At 42.7% G+C, this 17,511-nt stretch overlaps 1 protein-coding gene across 5 annotated transcripts in view; it reads left to right on the top strand.

Annotated features, from left to right (window-relative positions):
- The first annotated feature begins 9,642 nt into the window (after positions 1–9,642).
- Positions 9,643–17,511, top strand: part of LOC147608857 (uncharacterized) — a 56,812-nt gene continuing 48,943 nt past the window's right edge. For 3 of the 5 annotated variants that reach the window (XR_015264306.1, XM_086788160.1, XM_086788161.1), the window contains exon 1: positions 9,643–11,123. Coding sequence is in view for 4 of the 5 variants with exons in the window: in XM_086788160.1 (XP_086644286.1) it covers positions 9,777–11,123 (1,347 nt within the window). In the remaining variant the exon portion in view is untranslated. The remainder of the gene's footprint in view (positions 11,124–17,511) is intronic. The other 2 variants (XM_086788162.1, XM_086788163.1) reach the window with 2 other exon arrangements.

Below are 17,511 nucleotides of genomic sequence, written 5' to 3'. Positions count from 1 at the left end.
ACTTGGTGGATATATTCAGTGATGCCTTGATTGTAGCTATACATGTAAAGAGGCTCACCATCATTGAAAAGGAAATGCGGCTAGTTTGTCGCTTGTGCAGATAGATGGATGCTCTTGGAGATGATAGTTTTTTGTGAATATATTATTCTTTGTAACCATGTAACTACGTAACTATCGATATGTAATTTCATGACTTTGATGAATATAAGTTCTCTACTCCTTGTGTTGCGATTTTGTTAATTTCAGATCTTGTGGTAAATATTGTTTGATAATTAGTTTGTTTGAAATATTATTGCCTAATTGTGTGCAACTTGATTTTACTATGGCAAAACCACAAACTATCCATCATATCAAATTTAATGTTTAAACACCTAGATATAGAATCAAAGAGTAAAAATGTTGACTCAACACAACTGAACATACGATGCAAAGATAAAAAGAAACTAGATTTTCATGATTGTAGGAATCACAAGAAACCCATTATCAAATTACAAAAGAGAGGCAATGTTCTCTCTTGTCTTACAACTTGGCTCGCTAGAAGATGAAGGAGGGGCTTTGATAGTGGGAGAAAAATTGCTTCCCCTGCAAGCTCCCTTTGGCTCGATTGCCAAGGGATTATGTATCCCTGCAATGGGGCCAACTACCACAAGTGCTTGTAGTGTAATGCCCCACTACTCTGAGTAGAGAAACAATAACTTTGAGCATCACATGAGCACAACTTTCTCCAAGCTGGATGTTGTAATGCTTTCAAATTTAAAAAACTCTTTGAGCCAATTGGGGAGCGTGTCTTATGGAAAATAATGAAATCATTCCACCATCCACATAATATATTCTTTCAAAGTTAAGTTTTGAACTCTTCCTCGGATCTATCGGTTTGCATGGATGAGAATTCCTCAAGATGCAACATATTGCAAACCAAAAGTGAAATTATGTTAGTAAGGATAGGCCAAAATAACATTTACATTGCCAAGTCCCAAAAAATTTTAGGAATTTTTTGTTTTTTTCTGATTTAAACTAAACTTGACATGCATGCTCCCTAGGGCTTGTAGAGGCCCCATAAAATTTTTTGGGCTAATCAAAGCCTTGGAAGGGCCTCAACCGAAGGATGGCATGTGGGACCCTAAATCTACACCCAAAAATTTTAATGGGGCCTCTACAAGCCCTAAGGAGCATGCATGTCAAGTTTGGTTTAAATCAAGAAAAAAATTCACCAAAAAAAATCCATTTTCCTACTTGTCTTCATCTTGCTCCTTCTCCAATGGTGCCTAGAGGTTGTTGCCTAGAATAGGCCTCCCTTCTTCACTCCTCAATGCTAGTATTTGATACTGCTATCGAGGCCCAAACATCTCCTCTTACAGCCTTTCAAATTTTGCATCCAAAATATCGTATTTGAGAGAAGCATTTTTAATAGATTCCTAAAGTTGGATGATGATTGATACATTATTCAAGCTGGTACCATCGTACATAACAATTGACTTCATTGACAACAAGTGGATTATCTTGTATGTTGAAGTCAATGTAGTCATCTCCAGTATCTCAAATAAGCATGCAATATAGCTCATCTTTCCTCATGTCTAAGAGCTCCAAGACATCTTGCATGAGCAAGTACTCCTCACCCTCTATAATGATGGGTGTTATGTATTCAAGGGGTGGGCCATTAAATTTTATTCGTGTAGGTTGCTAGATGCCTATATGTGACAGTTCCAAACTTTTCTCAGCATCTACCCGAGGAATAAGAGCCATCTCTAGTGGCTCTTGATCCAAGTATGTCAAGTTGGGATGTCATTGGGCAGGGTCATAAGCTTCAAGCTCCACTTGAATGTATGCTGATAAGATGTAAATTGTAAGAGCAATATCCCATTCAATCAGATTGATTAGGATATGCTCTTTCTAGAAGGTAGGAACGGAGGTTGTGAGGAGGCTTGGGGAGACTCCAAGGCTCTCCTAATAACTTTATGATGGTTATCTCCACATGGATCCACCTAGAAGTAGAGTCAAGGATGGAGAAGGTAATTTCATCACATCCCAAGCAAAACTCTACCAAGACATAGTTCTTAGGCTCTAGAATAGATAGCAAACTCTCAGTCTCTAAGTTCTTACAAAACCTAGCATAAATTGGGTCTACGAGATGAGCGTAATGAGTGCCACTAATCCACTCATCAAAGGCTACATGAGGAGCAGCCACCATGATGATAACGAAATGCACAAGAAAAAGTGAGGAATTGCACACGAGGATAGTGAAAGTGAGTGAAGATATAATGAAAATGTATAAGTTTACTCATACTTATACTCACTTATATTTATATTAATAATTTATACTAGTATTTAGATTTATAATTAAACTTACATTTTTAATACCTATGTATGAAACTATACTTATAATTAAATATGATTAATTATAAGTATAATTTCATACCTATGTATGAAACTATACATATAATTATAATTAATTATAAGTATACATATAAGTACTTTATACACAAACTTGTAATTATATGTATGAAACTATACATATAATTATAATTAATTATAAGTATACATATAAGTACTTTGTACACAAACTTGTAATCAAAATATTAAGAGTTAAAAAAAGCTTTACGCCAAACATAAATTTAATTTACAATTTTACTTATTTTTCAAGAACTTAAAAAGTAAAATATAAACACAAATTTTGCAAAAGCCAAAAATTCATGTCATTAACTTGAGACTCAAGGATGTGAGGGGGGTAATATATTACTTACATGTAATAGAATTTTCATATCTACTCCTAAACTTCCTACAATATAGCTTAAAATAGAAGTTTGTAGGAGGATCATTTAACATCATATCTCTTATCTAAGAAAGACCGAAGGCCAATTACTCTCTACATTAGTAGATGAAATTATATTATGTCCCTCCCAAAGAACAAGCACATCCACCGTAGTAGAGTGTGTAGGATCCCATAATCTTGACTTACGCTTAGCCAGACACCTCTTAAGAGCCTCCATCTTCTATACCTAAAATGCACAAATAACATTTGTCAAATAACGAAATACCTATTCATTCCAGTTACATTCATTGTAGCTCTCAACTGAAGGCAACATCCAACTTTGTGACTTTGCACTCAATTGTATCATTGTGACAAGTTTTTGTTATATCCCATTGATCACCCAAGAAATGTGTCATCCAGTCTCATCACTTGGACTTTTGCAAGTATAGGTGATTTTAGTTTTCTTCAATTCTTCACAAGATGCAAAAATAAGTAAATAGACAAAGCAATCTAAAGGAAAAAACAATGAAAATTGCTTATTACCTTTTCATTTCCCAAACTAGTCTCTCTATAGCAACAAACACAAAGCTTCAACAAAAACTACAAAAAGTAACACCAAAGATTCATAATTAGTCTCCATAGTAACACTAAAGATTTAAAAACCTATAATACATTTTAAAAAAATATTCAATTTATAACCTAAACTTTGACTCATTTTAAAAAAAAAACAACAAAATGTGAAATGCTTCTTATCTATTTGATTCTTGGCAGAGATTGTTTAGTAAAAAAATCTTCACATGTTTAAAACTATCAAAAGACAAACTATTAACATTAACAATAGCCTATAAACAATTTCAAAATAGAATTTAAAATTTTATTCTTTGTATTTTCTATTACGAATCTCAAACTTCCAAAAAATTGTATTTGGACCTTAATAGCCCCAAAAATACAAGAGAATAAGTAACCACAAGGCATAATAAATATTATGTTTAAATGAAATAATTTTTTTCAGAAACATGAACATACAAGAGAGAATGCTAACTGTAATTTTATTCCCAAAATTTATATGGCTAAAGGCGAAGGGTTTGTCTTTACATTAGATGGATGTAAAAAATGAAACATGATATAGTCAACACCCGGGTTATGAGAGTGATGCACACCTAGATTTTGTGTGCAGGTTATGCAATGCCTTGTATAGCTTGAAGCAGGCACCCAGAGGATGGTCAAACAAGATCACAAAGTATCTTGTTACCGTCGAAATCAAGTTATGAAATGCAAATTTTTCACTTTATGTGTGAAAAAGAAAAATAGAGGGTGTTACATTGGAGGAGAGCTTTGGACCAACAGCCAGCCACAACCGGACATATGTAGTGGCATGCCTGCCCACACATGCTCGGTTTCCCATAGGACTATGCCCAGGCGACCTCTCCCTTGAACCCCAGCTCCTCGCCCGCCGCCACCCATGCTCCAACGGACGGTCTCGAAGGCCAGTCGAGCTCCTCAGATAGCTATGAGCTACGTAACATTACTCCACCCTTAAGAAGAGTTTTCGTCCATGAAAACGTACTCCGAAAAGTTTTGCATTAGCGTACTCAAGCGATCCCACAAGGATGCCTCATCCTCGTTATCGTTCCACTTAACAAGTGCCTCTTAGGACACAGTTTGCCTCTTGTTTCGATCTCTAAATCGGAGAATCCTCTCATGCTTATGTGGAATAGATGGTATTCAGTTGCCAGGCGAGGTGTGTGGGCTTCCGTCTAACACTGTGTGCACTACGCTGCTTGACGAGCGAGAAAGACTCTCCTTGCTGCTGCGCTGTGCGCCTTTTCTACCGTCCCACGCTAGTAGTCCACGTTGCCGAGCTGCCGGATTCTCAGCCGCCAACTACAGTCCTCCGCTTTACCAATTCGGTCGGGTGTCGAGACCACCACGATGGCTGGCTGGCTGGCCGGTCGGTGCGCGAGCAAGAGAGAGTATATGCTGCAGTGCTGCTTTGACACGACGCCTTGCTTTTGCTCTTGGTGCTTTGATCCAACCCCCACGCTTCAAGCTCCTCCCCTCATAGAGCTATAATCGCGCAGAATAAATGATAAGGTGATCCTTGCTACACACCACACACGAACGGCTACTTCGCCCTGCAGAGAAGAGTATCGCGGTGGCTACTGCTTCCTCCTCCCGTGCTGTGCTCCAAATCAAAACTGGATTTTAAAAAATTTAAAGTTTTTGAATGGTTGAAAAAAGACCCTTTAACGATAGAGGGAGGAGAGCTCTAGATCACCACCCAACCATAGAGGGAATGAGGATAGGGATCCTCACCATTGGACATATGTCGTGGCATGCTTGCCCACACATGTCCGGCAGCCTGTCGCCCCACGGGATGACATCCGGGTGCCCTCTCCCCTAAAGCCTGGCTCCCACGCTCCAGTGGATGGTCTCGAAGGCTAGTCGAGCTCCCTGTAGAGCCGCTATGAGCTACATAATAGAGGGATTATGTCGTTTATGTCGATGTCTTGATTATCAATGGTAATAGTGATGCTGACATACATGATGTTAGGATGCTTTTGAAGTAGAAGTTTGAGATGAAGGATTTGGATGAGCTTCGATATTTCTTAGATATAGAGCTGGTGAGATCACCTCATAGCATTTTATTATTAACATAGGTAGTATGGCTTGGACATGTTGTCCAAGTATGGTATGATAGGTTGTAAGCCTATTTCAATGCCATTAGAGCAGAACACAAAGCTTTCTACAAATACAAGAGAGCTTTTGGAGGACCTCACTATGAGGTAGCTTGATCTACATGACCATTACTAGGCTAGACTTGAGCTATGTTGTTAGACTTGTGAGTCAGTTTATACAAGGGTCCCCAAGAAGCCACACTTGGATGTGGGCAGATAGATTCTAAGGTACATAAAGTCCACAGTTGACTATGGACTTTTCTATGAGGCTGGCACAAAGATACAACTACATGGGTACACTAATGCTGATTGGGCTAGTAGTGTTGTAGACATGAGTGAGATCTACCAACAGCTTTATGTTTTCTTTTTGGAGTGTTGTTGTGTGAGTTGAAGCAGTAAGACAGCTACCTTGTTGAGTACTGACGTAGAGGATAGGGGTGGTGCTATGGCAATAGAAGGTGATGTAAATTTGGTATATATGTCAATGAGATGTCAATACAGAGGGGTTCCTGACACCTATGAAGGCATTAGGTATAGAAAATCTCTATAGGTTTAGGACCTTACTTAGAGTGTAGTGTGTAGCGTTGACTCAAGGGGGAGTGTTGAGATATTGAGCTCAACTAGTGCTATGTATATTGATGACCTGCTTGATGATAGCTACTGCACTTATGCCACTAGTACAGTTGGTGAGATTAGCATACCGTCAGTGGAGCCACATTTGGATTACTAGAGTTATGGCATAGTTATAGCACCAACTTATGTAATCAGGTTCACACTTGGATTACTAGAGTTATGGCATAGTTATAGCACCAACTTATGTAATCAGGTTCATACTATGGACCCCAACCATTATATGTTATAGTAGGAGAGTACTCTCCCTTATAGTATTTACTCTTATCTCTTTAGTTTGTGGTTGTTTATAGGAGAGTACTTTCCCTTATAATATGTACTTGTATCTCTTTAATTTATGGCTATTGAAAGGATAAGAGAATAGAAGAAAATTCAGCCATCCATCTCTCTTATGTCTTGCTCTCTCTTGTGTGTTTGCTTGCAAGGAATTCAAGCTCTCCCTCTCCCCCGCATTTTCTTTCATTAGATGGTCCTATTATTAAAGTTCACTTTTTATGCACATAGCAATGTGGGGAAAAACCAATGCCGAGCTCTCATTGATACCACGTATCTGCTAAAAATATATCTCCATTTAGTAAAAATTTAAAAAGCAAAGTTGCATGAGCTCCAATGTATATAGATGTCGAACTTTAATGTTTCTTCTACCTTTCACACTATCTTCATAGCAAAGCCTCACCTTGCCCCACTATCACAGCTTGCTTCTCCTCCTCATGCTTGCTTGGACAATCAACCCTTCATCCTCCTATGCTCATTACATGGGTGCCCCATGGGCGTGCCTTCCATGTGAGTGGCCTTTTACCTTCTCTTGTCTTTGCTCATGGGTCTCACCCTTGCCACCTTCTTAGAGCACATAACTGAGACATAACTTGAGCAATGAGTACACCCTACATGTTTGTGCTGGCCACACACACTACCTCGCGAGGTTGATCGCATAGGTGCCTTTAATGGTAGATGCAGGTGCCTTGGCTCCCCACTTGATCAAAGCACAATGTGTTGCGTGCCCCTCCATTGAAAAATTTATCATGCTCTCAGAGCAAAGTTGAGTTGCTAGTGGGGGCGAGTGCCTTACACGAGGAGATGGCAACGAGAGTTGGCTTGCTTCGATTTGGAGGTGACTACAAACAAAGGTTGCAGACCCTATTAACTATGCCACACTATCTAAGGAACCAATGGTGTGGGGGTATTGGCTAAGACCAGGTAGCTTGAATCTATTTACTACATTACATGGTATTGGCTAAGACCAGGTAGCTTGAATCTATTTACTACATTACATGGTTATGCTAGTTCAAAAGCTATAAAATTTGTGGTGGAATGCTTTTGTACACAATCCCTTTGGATGTTCCTTGGGCTAGAGGTCTCAAGATTTTGTTCCATGGAATCCTATTCACTCTTTTGCTTGGCTTGCAACAATTGCATGTGTTTGCTTGTGCTCACACTAATCATGCAATGGGTAGGAAATTTATAGTCTTTTACCAAAGCATGGAAGCAAATGGCATCAGCTTGGATCAAGATGTGATATTAACAAAACGAATGGAGGAAAGAATATACAAGGAGAAAAGCATACGAGGCTTTTGCTTTGCCTTCTTCCTTTGATGATTTTCCATTGTATTCTTAATGAGGTAGTTGGAGCTAAGAGGAGGAAAAGGAACATGAGAAGTTTTGCAGACCTTTCTAGATCGAACAAGAAAGATGTGAAAGTGCAAAGAATACTCAATATTTTAGTTTATAGAAGTATCAAAATTCTTTGCAAAATAACATCGGGCTCCCCATCGTCCCTTGTTAGACATACAAATAATCATCCATCAACAATTAACAATGGAGTGAGCCACCGCTCATAGGTTTTAAGAGTAACAAATATCCCACATCGGAAGTTCATCTTGAGATATTTTGGTGCCTATAAAAGGCTTTAACAATTAATGGAGAAATAGATCTTTTGGCTACTGTGCTAATCTCTTTTGTGTCTTATCTCTCGTGTTAATCATTATCATTAGCTTAATCACCATATGCTTAATCCACACTTCTTAGATCTTTTGGCTATTGTGCTAATCTCTTGTGTGTCTTATCTCTCGTGTTAATCATTATCATTAGCTTAATCACCATATGCTTAATCCACACTTCTTTCCACCCTAATCTATGCTTAACCCTATTTACCAACATTCCTTATGAAGTTTCTTCTATGACAATAGTTTTCATCAATAAGTAAGGAATTCCTTCTATAATGTCCACACTTTATGACCCTCAACTCTATATGTATGGAGTGTGTCATGGATTCCTATCCTAAATCATAACAAGTTGACTAAAAGACTTCATGATCACATGCTTGGTTCTAGAGGACTCTTTATAACTTGTAGAGGATGAGTTTAGCTACCAAATTAGGTCTATCCACCTAGCGATATAAGGTTCTCTATACACTAGATGAAGAAGAAACATGGGTTGTGTTGATAGGGACCTATGAACACTGGAGGCAAAGCTTAGCAAAGGTATGCCATCTTATATACAAATCTTCTATGCTATTAGAGTGCATACTTATGCAGTCTAAATACACGTCATAGTATACACGTCTATGCATTAGTTTTATAAGGTTTGTTTTATTGGTTTTATAAAGCTTGTTTCATAAGTTTCATAATTGCATTAGTTTTCAATAGTTGCAACCGTTAATATGAGAGCTATCATGAATGATGTTAATGAGCTAAAGCTTGGTTATCATTGTTGTCTTGCACATGCCCCACATGTACAAATAAATATGGGATCATGTGAAGATGGATGGAAACCAACAATGCTAGAGTCTTCAAGTGCTATAGTAAGGGGAAAGCCTCTTCGTGGAAGATTTATGGTAAAGCTGCTCAATAATTTGTTTGGAATCCGTGCCCATGGAGGTTGTGTATATGTTGGACCTTATGTGCATCTACTATTGGATGATGGTAAGCAATCTTTGGAATCACAATAGTGCATGTAAATGGTGATACTATGTAGACATGCCTTGGTAAGCAAACTTGCTCGTTGCATCCGTTACTTTTGGGCATGTAGTTTTTATGGTAAGTGAACCAATTCGTCCTCATAGGAGTGTAGTGGATTAATATGCATTAAAATTTGTGCTAACACTCATGTGCTCAAGAGAGACAAGAAAGGCACAACATATTAGTAGAATGAAAAGGTACTTTCATGAAGATACAACAATGACCTTGTCTCTGCAGAAGGTCTAATCACCATGTAATCTTTGCTTCGGAAACCTCGCATTTGAGTGTTGGGATTGGAAACCTCCAAGACGTCTCTGAATGTCGATTTGCCAAGCTGATGAGGGTGATACATGTTGCAAGCATGCAGGGTCTGCTTTTGCACCACGTCGCTCTTACCACATCTCTCACATGTTGCTCATTATAGAAGTTGTACATTTTTTCTTGGGGTGTAAGGTGCTGGTGTCAAAGGGCTTTTTTAAAAAAAATGGCAACTACTAGAAGGGAACAAAGTACTCTGTGAGGACCTCTCAAATCCTCTACAAAGCGAGGGCAAAGTAACTATCGGGTGTCTAGCCAGGGATGGAAGGGCTTTTGTTAACCAATTCATCCTTAAGTATAAGTATGACATTATTACAATATTAAGATGATGATGACAAGATATTAATTTTGACAAGGCGTGAACACGTGGAATGACCGCAGAAGTTGATGCTACAGAGTTGATCCAGAAGCCGATTGAAGCACGGGCTGAGAGCTTGCGGGAGAATGTTCACCAGCAGCACTCTCAGCGCTCACCTTCCAATCTTCCACAGCCGTGAAGAATCAGAGCTTTTCTTGAACGCGGAAAAATATGGAGGTAAGCTCTGCTGTGCAAAGTCTAGGGTGTCCTGTTGTTCTCCTTTGCGATGCCATGCCATGGTGTCCATGTCCAGTGGAGAAGAAAGCCCTCCCTTGGACAAGCATGATCGCTATGATGAGCTCCAGGCCCTCATCTTGTCTGCTCCTTATGGTACCAAAGGGAAGTCTATGGCTTCTCTCGCACAGGCCCCTACCTTGCTGGAGAAAGAAGCCCTGGCCATGGAAGGCTTCCCTTCAGATTTCTCTCGTCGACAGAGAAGCGAAGCCATGAATGAGCTGCTGGATCTCCTTGAGCACAAGGGAGTTCCCCCTGGGTATGCGTTTGAGTTTCTTAGACATGCCACTGGGTTTATTGATGATCTCATCCTTCTTGCTAACAAAGCTGCCGCTGCTGCTGCCGCTGCCAACACTGCCAACTGCTTTTCTTCACCAGGGTCACGAAAGCCAGCTAGGGTTTTCCTTGCGGACACAGAATCTCGACGAAAAGCAGGTGGTTTCATGAAGAAAAAAAGAGAGGGGGATCCTCAAAGCTCTCTCCCTAGCAGTTTACAAAGGCAACCTAGCAGTGTTCACAAGTTGGATTCCTCGTTTGCATTCAAAGTTTCCTGTTTTGCTGAGCAGGCTGGAATCCCCAGACTCGTATACTATTTCCACATGCTCAACATGAAAGCACATGATATACCTAAGGTGCTCCCTTTTGTTGGGCAAAGAATCGATACTGTGATGGCTAAGGTCGAGTTCCTGAGAACAATCGGTGTCAAAGCTAGCTACCTTCCTACTGTTATAGCAAGCTGGCCGCAGCTTTTTATGTTTGAATGTGATCAGTTAGCTCTTGTGGAGGAGTTTTTGAAGGGACTAGGGTTTACACACAAAGAGATGGGAGTATTTGTGCAAAAACACCCTGAAATTCTTGGCCAAGATGTTGAGAAGGAGCTCCGGCCTACACTGGACTTTCTTGAAGACCTCGGAGTGTCTCCGGAAGATGTGAAAAAGCTTATAGGTCGGCATCCTGTCTTGATTCTTGAGGGGGCTGAGAAAAGCCTGAACTCTCTTATTGCATATCTGGAGAGCATTGGAGTGAAGCGTAACCACATTGGCCCTCTACTTGTGCGTAGACCAGTGTTGGTTGCTAGTGATGTTGAGAAGGATTTATGGCCAGTTGGAGATTATTTGAAGACTATCCATGCAAGTGCGGATGATATTGATAAAATCATCACATCATTCCCCAGGCTCTTCCGATATAATCTTGGTCAGGTAATCATGTTGCAGTTTTCTTTAGGATGCTCTAAGTCCACCCCATTCTAGTGTTGCTGAATATCTAGAGAGAATAAAGCAAATAGATGGAACTAATGCATATGTAAAATAATGCTTTTAATTGCAAGTGAACCCTGCCTATGGAAGACTAGGGAACAATAAACCGAAAGAGTGGTTGAATGGATTGAATCGAGAAATCACACAACTGTAGAGCCTACGAGTCATTTCGCATCAAATAACAGTATGCTGCAATAATCCTTGAATCAGCTGAATCTTACGGTGCCTGCTATCCTTCTTTCAATTGTAAACATATCTGGAAATGAACCTTATGCACCCCTTAAAATATCCACTATGCCATCTCATCCTGCATTAGTTATGTTTCATGGCCTGGGGCACATATCAGAGCAGGATCATGTTGCGGAAGGTTGGAATGCAAGGACAAGTTGGTTGAAATGTTAACTAGGTGTCATTATGGACAAACTCAATGTGATATGGTATTCAAACAATGTGGCCTTCCCCAACCTGCCAACCAACAGTTTTCAAAATTGTTCTCATTGTGCCAAGGAGAGTGTCGGTTGGCAAGCTGGGATGCAAACGTCTTAATGGGGTTGGCAATGGTTTCTCTTGGCCAAAAGCATGAGAATCAGGTTGGGGGCTACCAACGGCAAGTTTTTAGAACCATGCTTGAGGCACAATAATGACTAGTCACCAATGACAGCATTTTGCCAATTTGCTAAAAGTAATCGAATACAACCAAGATGGTAGGAGCAGTGGTTCCAACAGCCACTACCTGTTGGATTATATCATCTCCAAAGGGTCTACATCACATTTTTTCATGCTTGTATTGGCCATTTATGAGCATTGTCATATCTTAGCAGAGATTATTCAGCAATTTTCTACCATTTTTTGGTATTTTTAGGCATTTTTTGTAGCATTTTATGCTACTGCCATGCTATCAGCCTGCTATAACTGGCCGACCAGCATCTTGGGGGAATATATAAGGGCTGGCTCCCTTTCCCCCAGTTCATCTCATTTTTTAGCATTCAGTTGTTGAGGTCATTAGCAGTTGCTAGTGCTTCTCACCAGTGTACAACACTTACGGGCTTCCCACGTGCTCAGATTTCAGCAATAAACATCAGTTTCCAGCATTTATAGGTCTTGTACTTGGGCCTACATTTGTGTTTTATATTTGCTTCACTTTCTTTCATGGTATCACAACAAAACGCTGACTTGAGCAGAAGAAAGCTGTGTTTTCTGTTTTGGAGCAGAGGCTTCGACAGTTTGCAACTTTTTCTGTAGATTTTCGTGTTTTCTTCCGAGAGCCGAGGCTTCCTCAAGAGTGCTGCGTTTTCTTCATCTGACACTTGGGACTGTTGTATTTCTGAATTTTCAGCAAAGATTGTTGATTTTTCTGAATGCTGAAGTCCTCTTCTAGGTGCTGAGGACAGGGAACTACATCTTGGAGAGATCTTCTTCCTCTCCTTTCAGTTTCCTACCCTCCCTCCCTTTCTTCTTGCTGTGCACAGCCTGAGAGGAGGGCTTGCTGATTTTTTTTTCAGCCCCTTTCTTCAGAGAAGGTTTCTTGTCAGAGGACATGGCTTCACGAGGTTTCTCTACTGCTGCTCCTTCTCCTACTGATTCTCCAGCACCATCATAGCCTGGATCCCCTGCTCCCGCCGCTCCAGAGGTGGTTCCTATTTCCAATCTTTCCTCTCTGAGTTTCTCTCATCCAGGTCTTGCTTCCACCCCTACCCACATACCATCCTACAATCCTCCCCAAGTCAATGACTCCATGAAGCTTACCGCAACCAACTATTATACGTGGTCTTTCTACACTCTAATGCTCATCATACGTGGATAGAGATCCAGAGGAGGTATGGGAGAGTTTCGACAATGAAGATTGCCAAATTGGAGTTAGATCTGAAGAAGCTCACCATCACCGAGTCAGATAACTTGATTGAGAAGATTGGAGAGTTTTCCCTTATCAAGCTGCACTTGAGGAGTACGGGAGCACCATCAACAATTCCATCCATAAACTTCTTGGTAAGTTGCCTGCTTCCTTTGATTCTTTCAAGGATAATATTTATTTCCGTGATCCTCTCTCCCCTTTTGAGGAAGTCTTGAGTTATCTCCACGACAAGTGCATGCTTCGTGGAAAAGGCAAGTTGGAGTCTACTTTTGTTGCCTCTAACAAGGGCAAGGGCAAGGGCAAAGTCAAAGGCGGAAAAGGGAACTCCAACAACAACAAGCAGAAAGTAACCACAAAGTCATCTTCGACGAACGACAATTCTGACAATTCTAACAGTATCAAGGGTTCCAGGATGAAGGATTTTTGTGAGTTTTGTGGCCGTCTTGGTCATTCAGAGGCCAAATGTTTTGCGTGACAGGCTACTTCCCGCAAAGCTAAAGGCAAAGCTAAAGCAAAGCAGGAGTCCTCCTCCGATGGCTCAGACACTTCACCCACAACAGATGGCTCAGATACTTCACCAACGACAGAGGAGAGTACGAAGTCTCATGCTAAGATGGCTTTTCTTGCTGTCTATGATTCCCCTGTTCTTTCATCTTCACAGGAGTAGGATGAGTCCATCCTGGTGGTCACACAGGAGACTTCTAATTCAGAAGTCAGTGCCCTAGAGGATTATTTACAGGAGTTTCTGACAGAGACCTTATCAGTTCCTCTAATCCCTTTGGATGAGTATCTCCCTTCCCTTGTGTTGTTTCATGGTGATGCTATTATTGCAGATTTTCTCTCCTCTTTCAGAGGGGGATAATGGTTCTTCTACAGAGCAAGTGGATGATTTTGTTGAGATATCCTCACATATTCTGGAGCTTCCTACTTTGGCGGCTTCTCTCCTGGCAATTGCTTCTCCTTCTTGTGTTTCAGAGGAGGCATCTTCCACTATCTTGGAGCATGTTCCTACTTCGAACCTGGCAAATTCAGCTATCACTGATGATCAGTTTGTTCCGGTGGTTATTTCATTTCCTTCTTCTTTAGAGGAGGATTCTACTTCGGTTCCGATACTTGTTGTAGATGCAGAGGAGGTACCACATTTTTCGGAGTCATCTATGGTTCCATCTCCTGCGGGCTTCTCTCTCCAGATTGATCCTAGTGTTTCGTCTTCGATATCTTCTCGATCTTCTCGTGGCTTCTTCCGGAGACCTTCTCGGTATTCAGATGTACCATATCTTCGCGAGCTTTGTGCCTTTTATGAGGAGGTTGTTCCTTCAGCCTGTTTGGAGGATTTTTTGCAGTGTGCCGGAGTTGGTCCACCCATTTGGCGCTAAAGAGGAGGTGTTGGAAATTATTTCATCCCCAGATGGACTTTCCCATGCATATTCATGCTTGTATCTGGCTCCATATGAAGCCCTGCATTGGCATATCTTAGCAGAGATTTTTTAGCATTTTTTCTACCATCTTTTGGGTATTTTTAAGGCATTTTATAGCATTTTTTGCTACAGCCTTGCTATCGGCCTACTACAGTTGGCCGACCAGCATACTAAGGTACTATAAAAGGGCAGGCTCCCTTTTCCCTCAGATCATCTCATTTTTCAGCTTCTGCAGTGATAGGCAGCATCTACGGGACCTCCCTCATGCTGCTCCACATGATGTACTACCTTTTCTGGTGATATTCAGCAGTGATCTTCTTTTCTCCTTTATGCTTGCTGTCCATATACAGTGTTGTATAGTTCTTGCAGCATTTCTGAGTGGGTATCTTAGCATAGTACCCATTCTTTCAGGTGTCTCTTAACAGTTTTGATCAAGCACTTACTTCAGTTCAAAAGAAAGGTCGGAGTCATTGCTTCTCTTGTGGGAAGAGAGGACATTTGTCCAAGGATTGTTTGTCCAAGAAGAAGGACAAGACCAAGGGCAAGTCTTCATCTCAGAAAAAGGGCAAAGACACAACAAATGACAGTGATACAGATTCTTCTAGTAACACATCTAGGGTTCCTAGGGCGCTTCCAGCTCAGGAGGACCCAAATGGTGTACTTCTCTAGTATACATGCTATTCCCTCCATGTGCTTCCAGCCAAAGGAGGGTTGTGGGTGGGAGAGGGGGCTGATTGCAGCTCCACTTACTGGTGCATGGGAATCGTGATTCGGAGTTCCAAGCATTAGGCATGTGGCAGGATGTGGTTATCTTTGGTGTAGCAGAAATTATGAACCGGATCTGTTCCGAGTTCATTGTTCAAGGCTTTTGGGACGTGATGTGTTTTGTCCACTATTGGGGATTATGGGCGCAATGTGTCTAGCAACTCATCATCTATTCTTGGAGTTCACTGCACACTTGTGTGGGAATTTGTAGCCAAACAAAGTTTCTTGCTGTTCGTGGTGGCATTTTGTTTTGAGGAAACATGTTGGTAGGTGCTCTCTCCAAGGTGATTCCAGTATTCGCAGTACTGGAGGGTCCATGGTTGCATCTTCATCAACTTATCTTCTTCAGACTCTTGCACGCTATGAGCTGCAGAGGAGGTGCTAGTGCATCTCAATGTTTTTGGGCTGTGCCTATTTATTGGGCATTTATCTCTTTTCTCCTTGTTGTATGAGTTGTGAGCTGGTCGGCGTCTTCCAGAGTAGTCGGCTAGGTCATTCCTTCACTATATAAGGAGCCTTCCCATTATTCACTTATCCATCCAATCCCGTGCACATTGTTCAACATCTCTTGCTGGCTATTGCCATTGTAAAGCTGGTTGCTATTATAAAAGGTGATCTGTTCCACAAGCTCTCTCTCTTCTCTCTTGTTCAGTTTATGCTTCCGCCTTTGCATTCTCCAACAAGGTGCTGGTCGGCAATAGCGGGTAGCGCTGTTGGTGCAGGTTGGCTGGAGCGAGCGGCAAAAGGTGAAAGGGCACAGATGGTAGCAGTAAAGGGCGAAGATGGCATAGGCAGCACTTAGGCAGCCGTGGGGGTGCTAGCATAGCTGATGCAGATGATGCAGGCATCATCCCCGACTGAAGCTGCCGCCGCTGCTTGCATTTCTTTCTCCGAAGTGGATTTTCAGGTTCTCGCCACCACGGCAGTTGCCTCTCTTAACTTTTAAGACCTCCACCCTAGTCTACAAAATTGTCGGTAGAGCTGCCCTGCGTGCGGACAGCTTAAGGATCTCTTTCAAGCCAGCCTCATTGGTGAACCTGTGAAATCACCGATATCCACCCTTTGGGACACGGATACTACCAGGTGGAATTCGATCGTCAGTGGCGTCAAACCGGGTCATGCAGGCTTGCAGCTGAGTCCCCTTGCACTACGCATGGCGCATGTGTTCTTTGTACGGTGGCAGCACGGCTTCGATCCAGCGTCTGACCCCTGGCTGGCGTCTCGGCTTTCCCAGTGATTGTTTGTTTTCCAGGCCCTAGGAAGGAGTACCTTCCTCTTCTCCCGGTGATTGGTGGTGCTGTCGAGAGAGTGATGGAGTCCCACCCCACTACTGCCTCGGTCCTCGCACAGGGAGCTGGGATTCCATCTCGCCGCATTTGTGGCCTCACCGGAGGCTGTACCGCCTTGTATATCTCTTCCTAGCCTTCGGGGTGACCCCATACAGCAGTGCGTGGAGTATTCAAGCCTCCGAGGCCAATGTTTCATTTGCAGGCAGATGGGCCATCTAGCCAGAGCTTGCCCTTGACGGCAAGCCAGGTGGCTGCCCCCAGTTGTTCCTCCCGCCGTTTCTTGTGCTGATCCTCATCAGGGGCAGGGAGAGAGGCTGGCCCTTAGGCAGCATAGCCCCAGGCCCCGATTCTGGATGACCCAGCCGCCGGAGAGTGGCGGACGGCTGGCCCCACGCCCGGGCCGACAGATGACCACCCGAGCTGAGCGTTGCCACCGCGCGCGCTAGACTGGCAGATCTCAGGAGGGTTTGGTTCTGTCAGAGAACCGTTATGAGCATTTATCTCAGGATTTTCCCGTTGGTGATATGCCCTCGCTAGTCCTGGAGAGGGCCCATCTGGTCCCACCAGAATGGCGACCGATCCCTCGACGAGATCCCTAGTGTTCTAAGAGGCCGATCGACCTCTCTGAGCCCCCGGTGAGCCTGTCCCCACAACCGTCCTCTCCGATGGCTCTCCCAACAGCACCCCTCCCCTGCCTCTCCACCCCCCCTCACCTCCTCCCCCCCTCCTGTCCCTGCTTTGTCACCTTCTTTACCCGCCGTGGTCCCCCCCGCCCCGCCCTCATCTTCCAAGCCTTCCCTCCCCCCCCTTCTGCCTCTCTAGAGCACTCTTGTCGGCCCCCAGCAACTCCGGACCCAGAGCGGAGACAATCGACTGGATCCGTCGGTCGCTTGATTCATCGGTTCTCTGAGCCGGTAGAGATGACCATTGTTGCTTCCCTCATGGGGGCTCTTCCGCCAGAGTCCTGAGGTGGGGCTCCCAGGATCCTGGGACAGCTAGTGGATTAT

The sequence above is a fragment of the Cibotium barometz genome, chromosome 52 (assembly GCF_041138505.1).
Source record: "Cibotium barometz isolate CiBa-2024 chromosome 52, ASM4113850v1, whole genome shotgun sequence".
Classification (NCBI taxonomy): Eukaryota; Viridiplantae; Streptophyta; class Polypodiopsida; order Cyatheales; family Cibotiaceae; genus Cibotium; species Cibotium barometz.
This window is presented reverse-complemented; position numbering and strand designations above follow the sequence as displayed.